This window comes from Chiloscyllium punctatum, chromosome 20 (assembly GCF_047496795.1).
Source record: "Chiloscyllium punctatum isolate Juve2018m chromosome 20, sChiPun1.3, whole genome shotgun sequence".
Taxonomy (NCBI): Eukaryota; Metazoa; Chordata; class Chondrichthyes; order Orectolobiformes; family Hemiscylliidae; genus Chiloscyllium; species Chiloscyllium punctatum.
Genome location: NC_092758.1, coordinates 31657752 through 31671102, shown reverse-complemented (window position 1 = coordinate 31671102; position 13351 = coordinate 31657752). Strand labels below are relative to the sequence as shown.

The 13351-nt window shown below is 37.8% G+C and overlaps 1 protein-coding gene and 1 long non-coding RNA gene across 10 annotated transcripts in view; one reads left to right on the top strand and one right to left on the bottom strand.

Moving 5' to 3' along the window:
• LOC140492011 (uncharacterized) overlaps positions 1–12350 on the top strand; it is a 66901-nt gene extending 54551 nt beyond the window's left edge. For 2 of the 7 annotated variants that reach the window (XR_011963468.1, XR_011963470.1), the window contains exons 6-7: positions 8066–8216; positions 10039–12350. This is a non-coding gene — a long non-coding RNA (uncharacterized lncRNA). The remainder of the gene's footprint in view (positions 1–8065; positions 8217–10038) is intronic. The other 5 variants (XR_011963467.1, XR_011963469.1, XR_011963465.1 and 2 more) reach the window with 4 other exon arrangements.
• The window catches only part of fnip1 (folliculin interacting protein 1), a 119986-nt gene that overhangs the window by 24570 nt on the left and 82065 nt on the right, over positions 1–13351 (bottom strand). For all 3 annotated transcript variants that reach the window (XM_072590613.1, XM_072590614.1, XM_072590615.1), the window contains 5 exons: positions 9388–9459; positions 8072–8207; positions 6421–6622; positions 3342–3427; positions 622–768 (listed from right to left, as the gene is read on the bottom strand). In XM_072590613.1, the coding sequence (XP_072446714.1) occupies positions 622–768; positions 3342–3427; positions 6421–6622; positions 8072–8207; positions 9388–9459 (643 nt within the window). The remainder of the gene's footprint in view (positions 1–621; positions 769–3341; positions 3428–6420; positions 6623–8071; positions 8208–9387; positions 9460–13351) is intronic.

Here is a 13351-nt window from a genome sequence, read left to right as displayed (position 1 = left end):
CTACACCAACTCTCCAAACAGCATCCTACCTAGAGTCATCCACCTACCCTATCCCTGTAATCCTGTGTTTCCCATGGCTAATTCACCAAACCTACACATCCCTGGACACTATGGGCAATTTAGCATGGCCAACCCACCTAACCTGCACATCATTTGGATCATGGAAGGAAACCAGAGCAGCCAGAGGAAAGTCACGCAGACAGGGAAAATATGCAAACTGCAGCAATTTCTGTTTTTGCTTCAAGAAAATAAACAGTCACTCTTGAGCATCTTTAATCAGCTTTACTTCTTCAGCAGTGGTTTGGAACACCACACTGGTGGCTCATCACCAAAGCAGTGGACACACAAGAAAACCTAAAGAAAGTTAGGACCACAAATGCCAAGAGACAGAGGCAATCTGACCATAAGAGTATTTAAGTAGCATTTGGAATCAATAATCCATCAAGTGCTTTGTATTTTTCCAACAGGCACTACACATCACTGAAATAAAAATACTAGAAATAGTCAGCAAGTCAGCCAGCATTAGTGCCGGAAGTACGAAAGTTAATGTTTTAAGTCAATGACCTTTCACATAACTGCCCTTCTTCATTCCAAATATGAAAAATCTTCTCAATACTCAACTGATTCTTTGATGTTTGTTCCATCAGTAAAGCAAACTCCTTCATAAACTGTTGGCAAAGCAGGTTTTTTTCAGGTGTTCCAGACATCATGGTTAACCATACAGGGTCTGTAATCCTTGGCATTGTATAAAGATTACATATCGCTGTCCTAATTTTGAAAAGGGGAGGTGGGCAGAGAAAGATAAAAACGATCAAGTTATTTTTGGATCGGAACATATTAGTTTTTCTTAAATGTGAATTATGTAAATGGAACAATACATATTATTCCTTACATTAGCTACGAAACTGAAAACAAAGACAAAAAGCAAAATGTGCCTCTTCAGAACCCAGGAGTCACTTGATATGAGCTGTTCCTGCACAATACCTTCTAATATTACTGAAGTATACAATGTATTAGAACTATTTGTTGTCCTTAGAAAACCGATTATATTTCATAGCAAGCAACATACAACCTGCTATTCTCAACAGTTCCTGGCATCAACTATGACTGATATATGTTCCCCTGACAGCTCTCAAATTCCACTGGCAGTTGGCCAGTAGACATGTGACTGGTAAAGTGGAAAGCTGGATCTCAAACATTTTAAGTCTTTCATCCAAAAAGAAACTCAATGGAAAAAAAACAGTACAGCTGCTGCAATTCACTTAAGCGGTTTCAAAATGAAAAACATGTAATAAAGTTTTCCCATTGACAAACATAATAACATAACAGCATTACAGGAAGTGAAAGGATCTTCCACTTAACTAAGTGTCTTTGCTGCAGTAGTGTGTCCAGATGCTACAACTCAGTATCTGAACTAAGAATCAGATAGTAATCTTTTAGTGCAGCTCATTGAGAAGTCACAGGAATCCTTCTCGTTCGAAAGCTTGCTGGCAGTTGTAAAGAACTGCAATAATTCATTACTGGCAATGCTATTTATACACAAGGTAATAACAGACATGTGGGACCTCAGAAGTTTGAGACAGTTGTAAGGTAACCTCTGATTGAAGGACAAAACCCTGAAACAAGCTCTCAGCCATAGTTCTTGTCCCTAGTTAATCAGAGTATTCCATCCACTACTGTTTGAAGGTGCATGGCAGATCCTTTGAAGAATCATTCAGAAGCCACCACTGATTATGGGATGAGCACTTTTCTTGGGATAAAAAGAAAATTTAGCAGCTCCAAGTGATAATTATGGTCTGAAGAACCATGCCCGTTGATGATCTGTGGCTACTAATCAAATTTGATTTAGGTTTTATGCAAAATATTTGAACAAAACCATGCTGTTTATGATTGCATTTACTCTGATTGAATCCATCAGTAACAGTATCACAATGCATGATAAAATTAGCTGTTCTCAATTGAATAAGAATATATACAGTACTATATATGTATTTATTGTATACATTAGTACAAAAAGACACATTTCATTCCCACATTATGCTAACATACTTAAGAGCTGGTTGTTATGGACCAGGCCAGACACCCTCAAAACATTTCAAGAAAGTAGTCCAGAACCAAACTTTGCTTGTTGTTTTAAGCAGGTGTAACATCGGTGTTCCAGGAGGGATGCAATTGGTCACACCACATAGTTTTAATAAAAACAATTTATTTCCAAGTTCACCGAATGAAACACAAACAAAAGAAAATAAAATACTGAATAAGCAAACCTATCCAAATACACAACACATCATCCCAAATTAATGATGTTTCAGATATTTGCAACAATCCTCATAAACAACCCTTGGCTCAAAAGGTAACATCAAATACAGGGTCTTACAGGAGAGAATGTCAGAGATTTGAGTTCAGCAGGTTCAGAACTGCCTGACTTCATTCAGTGAACAGCCAGACTGGTAAATATTAAATCAACCCAGAGAAAAGTTGAGCTGGTAGTGTTTTAAAAAAAAGACTTTTACTCCCTTTTCATTGCACAAGTTTTTTTTTTAAACTTGAAAGCCTTTTGCTTGAGGCAGTATCTGTTAGTATAATCAAATTGATTCTAAAACCCTTCAACTTGGACTTTTCAGAGTTGCGTCTTTTACAACCTCTCAAAAAAATCAAGGACAACATAACCTTGTAAAGAAGCAGCATCGTCACATAGTAAATAACATGTTTTAAAAATTCCTGGTTACAGCTCGGTGGCAAATTGCATGCAACCCAGAGAATTGTTAGAAGGGACAGGGAACATAAACATTAAGAGGAAACATTAACTCAAAATAAACAAAACTGAGCTGCTTTATAGCTTAGAAAAATATTTAAGGGAAAAGCAACATTATATTTAAGCAACATTGTTATCTGATTCAGTTTGTCAACATCCATGAGAGCCAAACATCAGGATGCATCATTATGGCTTTCACAATCTACAATCTGGATCTTATCCATATGCCAACTTGCTTGGTTCATTACTTTTGATTAGATAAACAAGATACTAAATAAAGACTTTTAAGAATGCTTCTAGTGAGATATTTTATTGCCATTGCAATTGCTTTGGTCACATGCTAAAATAAATCACTGAATAACCAGGATGTATCACCCCAGTACATTTCCATTAGATAATTGCAATTTTTCTTTAAATGACTATGATAGAAAGTGGTAATCAAGATTCAAAATTATTTTTTTCAGTACAACCAGACAGCCAACAGTTACTAGGTGGTCTTCACAACCAGTAAAGGTTTTAAAAATAAAGTAACGTTTAAAATAAACTATATTTCCAGAGTATATAAATGTAGCATCAAAATATTCACCTGAATTCATTCAAAGCATCCACAATCCTACTGTAACCCAGAATACGCTGGTTTGCCTCAGAAATTCTATTTCGCATTTTCATAGCCTAAAAAGAACAAGAAAACAAATGATCGTCAGTAGGTGCGCCCATATCTGCTAAACCCTGCTGAAAACGTGCAGATAAGTTGTGGTATTATAAGCTATTGCAAAACATTTAGAGGTTCCAGAAAAGCCTTTGTGGATGGTTTTAATCAGTTTTTTATAGACAAGTGTTTAATGCAGTCTTGAAGATGCCTAGAGGACAAGGGAATACAGTCCCTTTTTAAACAAGGCTTTTAAACAAAATGACATCTCTGAAAGAGTAAGAATGATGTAACAACAATGACTGTGTTTCATTCATTATTGCTGAAGCAGAGTTGAATGCTTTGAGACAAGTAAAGCACTTGTATACAATTCCACTTTAAACTGAGGCACACCCAGCATTCCTTGTTCAAAACTTCTAGCAATGAATTGGAATGTATAATAAGGATGATCTGGAAATGTGTTCCAGCCATTTCTAATAGTAAATGTGATATGAATTTTGGAGGCAAGTCCATTCGAAATACAATATCAACAAGGCATCAAGTTCACGATTTAAGCCTCAAGAGAGTCCTTCACGACCATTTCAAGGGGATATTTTGGTCTTGCTCATCTTTCTCCATTGTAAGATAACGTGGAATTGTATACAAATCCAAATAGTCCTATTCCACCATTCAGAACTGTTAAGTATGAAATGCAAAAGTTCCTCTGGTTTATACAAAAGGTCCAAGATGAAGATGTGAAATAAATTTGCAGCCAAAGGGGTAATGAAATAGCCGAGAAGAAAAAGATTTGTATCAAGCTTTCAAGAACCATGTGGAAAGTGTAGCAGGTGCAGATCTTAGTCAAGGCACTTGCATCTGGACAGTTGCAAAAAAATGTTACCTAGAAGCATGTAAGAGGTAACACTAATCTCAGCACCTACAGTGACTGCATCATTTCAGGGAATAGGACTTCACAACTCCAAATGGTGTCACATTTATTCAACGGGATATGACATGTAGCCACATTGAAGCCACAGACAGAAGTATAGTGCATTTAATTCTTACAAGGGAGTCAATTAATTTGTTCCTAATCTCACTCAAGCAGTCTTGAATTCTTATTTTATCTTAGAAAAGGTTCAAATCCACACCTGGGAGTTTTCTAATGAGTAACTAATCCTGAAAAGTATGACAGAAAGTTTGGGTCTTTTGGGAATTGACATCCCTACTGATGGCAGTCAGAAAGCTACTAGAGAACAACTCATTTAGTGAGCCCAAGGAGACATTCTTATTTGACTAGGGTTCATGGACAGCCCTCTTGTGGAAAGTGGTAGTGCCCCTATCTCTGGACCAGAAGGCTTGGGTTCAAGTCCTACTTGCACCAGAGCTGTGTAATAGCATTTTTGTACAGGTTGATTAGAAAATATCTAGGACAAAGATTCATCCCAGTTAATCCCCAAGTCAGTGCTGTATTTGGTAGGACAATCCTGTCAAGTGGCAGGAAGCTTCTCAGTGTTCTGTTCTAATAGTAAGGACAATTTAAACTGATTCAATTCCTGTCTCAATTATGTACACTCTTGGGAGTCTTCAATGTTTAGCTCTGCCAAAACAAACCTAAGCTTCCTGGAGATGGATAAATAGTATCCCAGCTCGGAACACAATTGTTGACATGGGGATCAAAGGAAACGCTCTTTACAGATTTACTTGTAACTGACAATAGTGATAAACCACATGCATGGTAACAGTTTATTTAAATCCAAGCAAGAGAAAATAATTAAATTAGCAAAGCTCATTTTGGTCTGGGATAGGCAAGCACATACCTGAGATTCATTATACAGTGAGTTGAATTCAACTATTTTAAGCAATTTTAATCGCTTCGCATTTCACCTGAACTGGTCAACAGCAATTCCAGAACAACTGAGTAAGGCATTCGAATTAATTACACTATGATTTACAGTTACGCCTTTCCACCCATACCATCTTCATCTCACTAAACAGTTTTTTAAAAAATTCCTGATAGAAGCTTATAAGATTCACTACTTCCACAAGGGCAAATTAGGGCAGGATTTATACACTTAATGCTAAGGTCCTGGACAGTGTTGCTGAACAAAGAGACAATGGAGTGCACATTCATAGCTCCTTAAAGGCGAAGTTGCAGGTGGACAGGATAGTGAAGGTGTCATTTGGTATGCTTTATTGCTTAGAGTATTGAGCACAGGAATTGAGAGACCATGTTGGAGCTGTACAGGACATTGGTTAGGCCACTTTTGAAATATTGTGTGCAGTTCTGGTCTCCTTCCTATCGGAAGAATGTTATGAAACGTGAAAGGGTTCAGAAAAGCTTGACAAGGATGTTGCCAGAGCTGAAGGGTTTGAGGTATAGGGAGGGGCTGAATTGACTGGGATTATTTTCCGTGAAGCTTTGAAGGCTGAGGGGTGACCTCATAAAAGGTTTATAAAACTATTAGGGGCATGGATAGGGTGAACAGACAAGCTCTTTCCCCAGGGTAGGGAAGTTCAAAACTAGAGGGCATAGATTTAAGGTGAGGGGGGAAAGATTTCAACGGGATCTAAGGGGCAGCTTTTTCACGCAGCGGGTGGTATGTGTATGGAATGAACTGCCAGAGAAAGTGGCAGAAGCTAGTGCAATAACAACATTTAAAAGGCATCTGGATGGGTATGCGAATGGGACGGGTTTAGAGCGATATTGGCCAACCGCTGCGAAATGGGACTAGAGTAATTTAGAATATCTGGTCAGCATGAATGAGTTGGACTGAAAGATCTGTTTCCATACTATACATCTGAGACTCCAAGACTTCAACAAACTTCAAATACTACATACATTTTAAACTGGAAATATTTTCTAATAATAACAACATGCAGTTGCTTTCCTGGTCACAGTTGTACATGCTGAAAAAATAATCTGTACACATTAGCAATGATGCAAACATATCTATCAAGTGGCACTTCGTCAGTAAATGACTCAGACAAAACCATGTGGCATCACTTCCCAATTACCAGAAGGAGGAAGTGTGAGTACCTGCTCAATAGCAAACTTCAGTCTGTTCACATGACTCTCAAATAGAGGAAAATGAGCAAAGAAGAACTCATGAAACTTGTTATTTTCTTCCTCATCTTGTGACAGTGAAAATATAACCCCAATAGCAATCTTCTTTTTTCGAACAATGGAGGGATTGGAACTACAGCTTTCATCGGACATGTTAAAGCTCTCTTCTACTGACCTGAAAGACCAGAAAAACTGTCAACACAACAGCAAATAGATGCATGTCAAATATTATATACAAAAAAGTTCTATGAATAATAACAACTGAAGGCATGGTCACACAGAAGAATTGAGTGATATCTCTAGCAGCAAGTAGGCAGTGAAAGTGCTTTGAGACAGCAGCCAGTACTGCCTTAAATCAGTAGTGCTATTCAAGTTAAAGTTTTAGCTTTTCAGTCATGGGGAAATCACAAGAGGAGATCTCCCTTTAGCTGGTTTGCAGGATGGCAAAAGAAAATGCAAGCGAAGCCTGAGGAGAGCACTTAACAGCTGGCTTCAAAACAGCAAGGCAGTAGCTGTATAGGTGGTCGAATGCCTTAGTCAGGGAGTGTGTAAAATGTGGCTCACAACAAATGGGAGTGGGTGGGGAAAGTGTAAAAAAAAATTGAAAAAGGGAGATTTACTTGAAATAACTCCTGCTCCCCACAAACAGCAAAGTAAGCTTCTGGGGACATACAGTACCTGTCCACAATACAATCCAGGTATTAAAAACCAACATATCCAGGTAAGGTGTATGGCCTGGTTGGGGTATCTACCACTGGGGGGAGGGGAAAGTTAAAAACACTCATCACCAGATTATATGCCAACAGGTTTATTTGAAAAAGTACAAGCTTTCGGAGTGCTGCTCCTTTGTCAGTAAGGCAGGATCGGAGAACACAGAATTTATAGTAAAAAGATCATGTAACTGATGCAATGTATTAAACAAACTTAGATTGCTGTTAAGTCTTTTTAAACTTTGTCCACCCCAGTCCAACACCCAGCACCTCAACATAATTACAACTAGGGGCACAGTTTAAAGAAGGATGCCATTTAGCACCAAGATGAAGAGAAACTGTTTACTCAGATGGTTGCGAATCTTTGGAGTTCTTTACCATAGAGGGCTATGTCTTTCAGTATGTTTAAAGGCCAGGATTGATAGAGTGGTGTACAAAATCTATGACAGAGGGGCAAAAATTTAAGGTTACTTTGCAGTAACATCACTATTGTTCCTCTGACAACTGCAAGAACAGGGATTCTTTGCATGTCAGGATATCACAAGACTTATTAGTAGCCATTTTACAATCTCTAAGTCTGTGGAGGATTCAAAATGGCTGAATCACATGTCAGTTATACTTCCCAACTTTTCCCCACAGGTCCTCCCAAAAAGAACTAAAGGCAAAATAAGAGCTCATCAGGAGGGCAACAACAGAAGCTCTTCAGAGAGTATCTAATGTAGCATAGGGTGAAGAAGTCCTGATTAACTGGAGATGATCAACCTGTGTGGCATGGTGGGAGGTTTTGAGTTCATGTGTTGGGTGGCAGAGTGGTAAAGATGTACAATTTTGTGAAATGTCACTCAATACTTGCACACATTCTGGAATGCAATATTTGCTCCAAATACCCCTTTTCTGATTAATTTTAGACTTACCATCTGGGGAAAACTCCATTTTCAAGACTAGTATTCTGACTACGGCGCCAGCGACGATAGTAGCTGCTCGCACAACTATTTGGAAGTGAGGAGCTTGGTGAAGGGAACGGAGTGATAAGCAGGCTGCTTAAGGAAGCTGTCAAATGTGATTAGAAACAGATTTTTGACTTGGCTGAGAATAGCTTATCTCACTTAATTAAACAGACAACTTTGGGTTTGTTTTCCAGTAAATTCCTATACAGCATGCAAATATCATTAAAATAAAACAAAGAGCTGCAGAGACTGGAAATCTTAAAAACAGACAGCGCTCAAGACACAGCAGGGTCAGGAACTCAAATGAAGGGTCACTAGACTTGAACAGTTAACCCAGTTTCTCTCTCTCTCCATAAATGCTGCCAGACCTGAGTTTCTGCAGCACTTTGCTTTTGATGCAAATGTCATTGTTGACTTTCACAGTTAATCCAAAAAGAGTTTTCTATTACCAACTTAAAATTCAAGGTAACCAAAGCTTGTTTCAAAATAAGAGAAAGTATACCTTTGTCAAATTATTCAGTAATTAGTATTTTGTTTGAAAAAAGTCGCAGTTTTACGATGGTCACATTGAAGTTTGGCCTGAAATGTAAATATTTAATTCTGCACAGCAATTCTGAGTTGTTGAGGATTTTTCTGAACAGTTACTGAATGGCATTTGGCATTTGTCCTCAGATAGCCAGGCCATTGTGACATCAACTTACTTTACCTTGTTGAAGATGGTTATGCCCCAGGAAATGAAAGGAACTATTTTGAAATATTAAACTACACAAAAAATCTATAATGTAATGAGAATATAGTTGTATAATGGACACCATCCAAAGCAATTTAAAAAAGTGGGCAAGGATTTGTTTTTAGAAAAGCAATTATTGGTAACATTCGAGTCTAATACTTCGGAACACTCAGCTTTCTGATATTTATTAAAAAGCCATTTAAATTCATTAGAGCTAGATAAAGACTTTTGGCTAAACCGGGTGCACAGCTTTCCCGTGTCAGAGATCGTAGGTCTGTAAGCATACTCAACAACCTGAATTTATGCGCGGTAAGTTTCCAAAATCAACATCATGTTCAAAAGAATTTTTATTGGAATTTTGTTTTTCCAATATATCAATTGTGAAACTCAATTGTTCCAAGTGTTTTAGGATATTACAGTGCAATGAGGAGTGCTACAAATGCAATTATGGAAAACATTTAAGGAATATTTAAGTTAAAATCATGTAAGTGACAACCATAAGGACTCAACACCAAATGTGATTGCAGTAGGTAGTAACACTTTCAATTCTCACCAGATCGTGTTATTCCACTGTCTCTGTCTTCATTGATCCCTCTACTGGGCATGTCCATTGGAGTGCTGTGAACTGTGAACATTGAGAGAGAGAGAGAGAGAGAGAGAGAGGATTTATTTCTTTAACATTTTAATATCATGATGCGTTTAACATTTTTTATAAAAGGACAAGTGATTAACAATATCACAACGTGCAGGGCAGCATACATGCAAGAATCACTATGGAGGATCACGTGTGAAAGCATGCAATTTAATCAGCCAAAACGAAACAAATTTCCAATTTTACTAAACACCACCACAATCACAATAATGAACTAAATCAAGATCAATTACATTGTTGATTTGAGATGACAGAGTTCATGATTTAAACTGGACTCCAATGAGATTTGGCAAATTAAGACACTAATTTTGCTTTAGATTACAAGTATTTTATAAAGTCGCATTGTAAAAGATAATTCAGTCATGACATTGTGTTAACTCCAAGCCTTCTCCTCAGCTGGATTCCCTACTTTAATTAGGAAATGAAGTCTCCCATGGCAGAAGAGAGTTCTGAATGATTAGTCTTCTGACAAATAATTGCAAAAAAAAACTAACTTGCATTTTCTGCTTATTTTTTGAAGCCAATAAACTCTTTGCTGTCCTTCCACTATAGGTGAACTAATGCGTGCCTCGGAATGGAAATGCCATCACAGAAACAGATATGACGATCATTTCACATACAGCACTTGAATAATCTACCTCGCATACACTGGCCACTTTAGCCACCAGCAAAAGAATGTGGTACAAAGCTATCCCCATCTCCAAACAAATTGAATTGCATCAAATCCATCATCTAGTGCAAATGGAAAGATGCCACTGACCTATAGTTACACAACATACTGAACAGCTACTGGTGGGAAGCTCTTAGGAAATATTCATTTTCAGCACACTGTGATAAACTTAACTTGTCAGATGTATGTATGTATGTATGTATGTATATGTTTGAAAGAGCCACCGGATACACTAAGAGATGGAGAATCCTTCAAATCTGCTTTTAGCATCCAAATTGTGTACATGCGAGCATCAAAAAAAAACCCAAGAATTTTCTTTGTGACTTCAGGTACATTTGCTTCGAGTATAGATTGAAACATAATTTACATCAAACTTTGGACATGTCACCAAAGGAAGGTGTTGACTGGAAATGAAATATTTGCCAATGGGACTGGGGAGGGACTGCAACTCCCAAGAATGAGTTCCCTGAATATCGTTAAGGGAATTCCAAAAAGGCGTGAGTAAATCACGTGGACACACTGCTTGTATGACATCAACAACAGTTCAAAGTATGTCATCCAAAGGATAAAGCAAAGCTTTAGAAATATTTAGATTGTATATCAATTTGAAGTTGAACTCTGGTTATTCAGGTTACAAAATCTTGTGTCTAAAGCAGTTCTTTCTTTTATTTGCCTTTCATTATTCCAACAGAATAGTGTCCAAGATTTCTTACTATACTGCTTGAAACCAGCCACAGAACGGGTATCCTTAATACTTGCTAATTATCCTGAAAATTCCATACTAAATAGCACAACTTATTATTCTGGGCATCAAAGTAGTTCTTTCGCTGGAGACAACACTGTGCACTCCAGTACTAACATCCATGGTAATGAAGTAGAAAATTCTTTGGCATTAAAAATAGAGCTGCAAATTTTATCAGAAACACTCAATTAGCAGCAACTGAAGCGCCCTGTTCATGAAGTAGGTGCTCTCTTTTTCTAGCAGCTGTAGAGAATGATGCACTTGAGCTTGGAAAAAGGAGGGAGCCATACACAAGTGCAAAATCTTCTGCCCAGTATCTTTTCTATTACTGTTATTTTTTTGCCCTACTTTCTTCTCTTGCATTCCTAATAGTGTATGATTCCATGGGAAGCTTCTTCCTTCTTCAAAGGACAGGACTGTTCCATCATAAAGAACAAAAACTCAATTATTTTCTACTGCTGTTTAAAGTGACTCCTATCAGGAGACTGTTATCATGGCATGCACACTAGTCAGTTTTGTACAATCCTCAGATCCTCTGTAGCTCATCTACAATATCTATCATTTGACTATGCCTAGGCCAACTCTTCTTTCTGTTGCCTTTGAGAGGAGGAGATCTCTGTGATACATCAACTTTGACCAATGGGCCCTAAATACTAATATTTTCATTTATGGATCCAAGTTAAAAATCACATAACACCAGGTTATAGTCCATCAGGTTTAATTGGAAGCACTAGATTTGGAGCGCTGCTCCTTCATCAGGAGGTTGTGGAGTATTCCACAACCACCTGATGAAGGAGCAGTGGTTCAAAAGCTAGTGCTCCCAATTAAACCTGTTGGACGATAACCCGTGTTATGTGATTCTTAATTTTATAGACCCCAGTCCAACACCGGCATCCCCAAATCATAAGTTTTAATATATTCTTTTTGCTCTTAGAATTTCAAGCACCTCTTCATTTGTCTTACGACTGTAGAAGGATTTTTAGCATACATCTTAGCACCCACATTGCAAAGCCCTCTGAAGATCTATGGAAGTAAATACTTCCATATTGGATAGAGAGAACATAGCACTGAGCTGTTTTTTGATATAAACTTCAGTTTCTGTGTTGTTAGCACATACTTCATCTTCACAGTATGTTTTTAAACCAGAAAAATTCCACAAGCCCACTCACTATGGTGTCTCCTTATGTTCTTTTCTACTACAACAGACTAGAATCCTGCTCCCAACAGATGGCTGGAACTGATCAATAGATTACAACTTCTGCCACTTCCCTGGATACCTTAACCTGAAAAAGGCCCAAGTCAAAATGCTTTGGGATGAGGCTTAGTTTTCAGGATGCCACTTGTCAGTCTGCCATTCTTTAAAATTTACTAGGTAAAAACAATGACTGCAGATGCTAGAAACCAGATTCTGGATTAGAGTGGTGCTGGAAAAGCACAGCAGTTCAGGCAGCATCCGAGGAGCAGGAAAATCGACGTTTCGGGCAAAAGCCCTTCATCAGGATACTACCTGAACTGCTGTGCTTTTCCAGCAGTACTCTAATCCAGAATCTGGTTTCCAGCATTTGCAGTCATTGTTTTTACCTAGTTGATTTTAACCCTACTGCGAATGCCTGCCTTGAAGAAGTTTTCCTCCTCTCTCTACAAGAATCTCAGGGAGTCCCTCTCCCACTGCAACTCCCAGGTCATTTCCTCTGCCAATTCTTTAAAATTTCTCAAGAGGAAGAGCAACCTCAAGAACAAAACTCATTGAACTTGGGTATTAGCAGACAATGCAATATTCCAAAAATTACACCAGTCGACTTGAAGATATCTTGTAAGTGATTTGAAACTTGAGATGGAGTAAATGGAAGATTATTAAAATAGTTTAATTTTTAAATAATATTTACATTGAAGTCTATATCATTTTCTAAATACTTGAATTTTAACAAGAATAAAGCCAGTACATGCATGATTTTCTGTTGGTATCTTAAAATTATTTATATAACCTATTCCAGGTCTGTGGAAATGAGGCTTACATGAAGCCCACCAAATCACAAAACTAATCGAGGAGGGTTTCTGCAGTCTCTGATGGTGCCACATTAGACTTCCAAACACCAGAACATCACAAACCTGAAATCTCAGTCTCATGTTAATAAGTAACCAGTTCTCAGCTGCTTTATACAACAGTGAGTACTTAGTCAGCAACTGTAGGAGTAAGGAATGGTGTTTAGTTATGATGCAGAATCAAAACATTGAAATGTACTTTTGTATTCTGGTTAACTTCTGTTGGTGGGCGTTAGCTTTGAAACACGGCCAAATACAGGCAAATGGGACTGGATTAGTTTCAGAAACCTGATTTCTATGCTGTGAGACTCTATACAATTCCTTTCCACACATCACTTGTGACTGTACCACTACACATGCAAGCTCATTTTATCTTCCACTTATTTTATATAGATTGTTTTGACAATTTC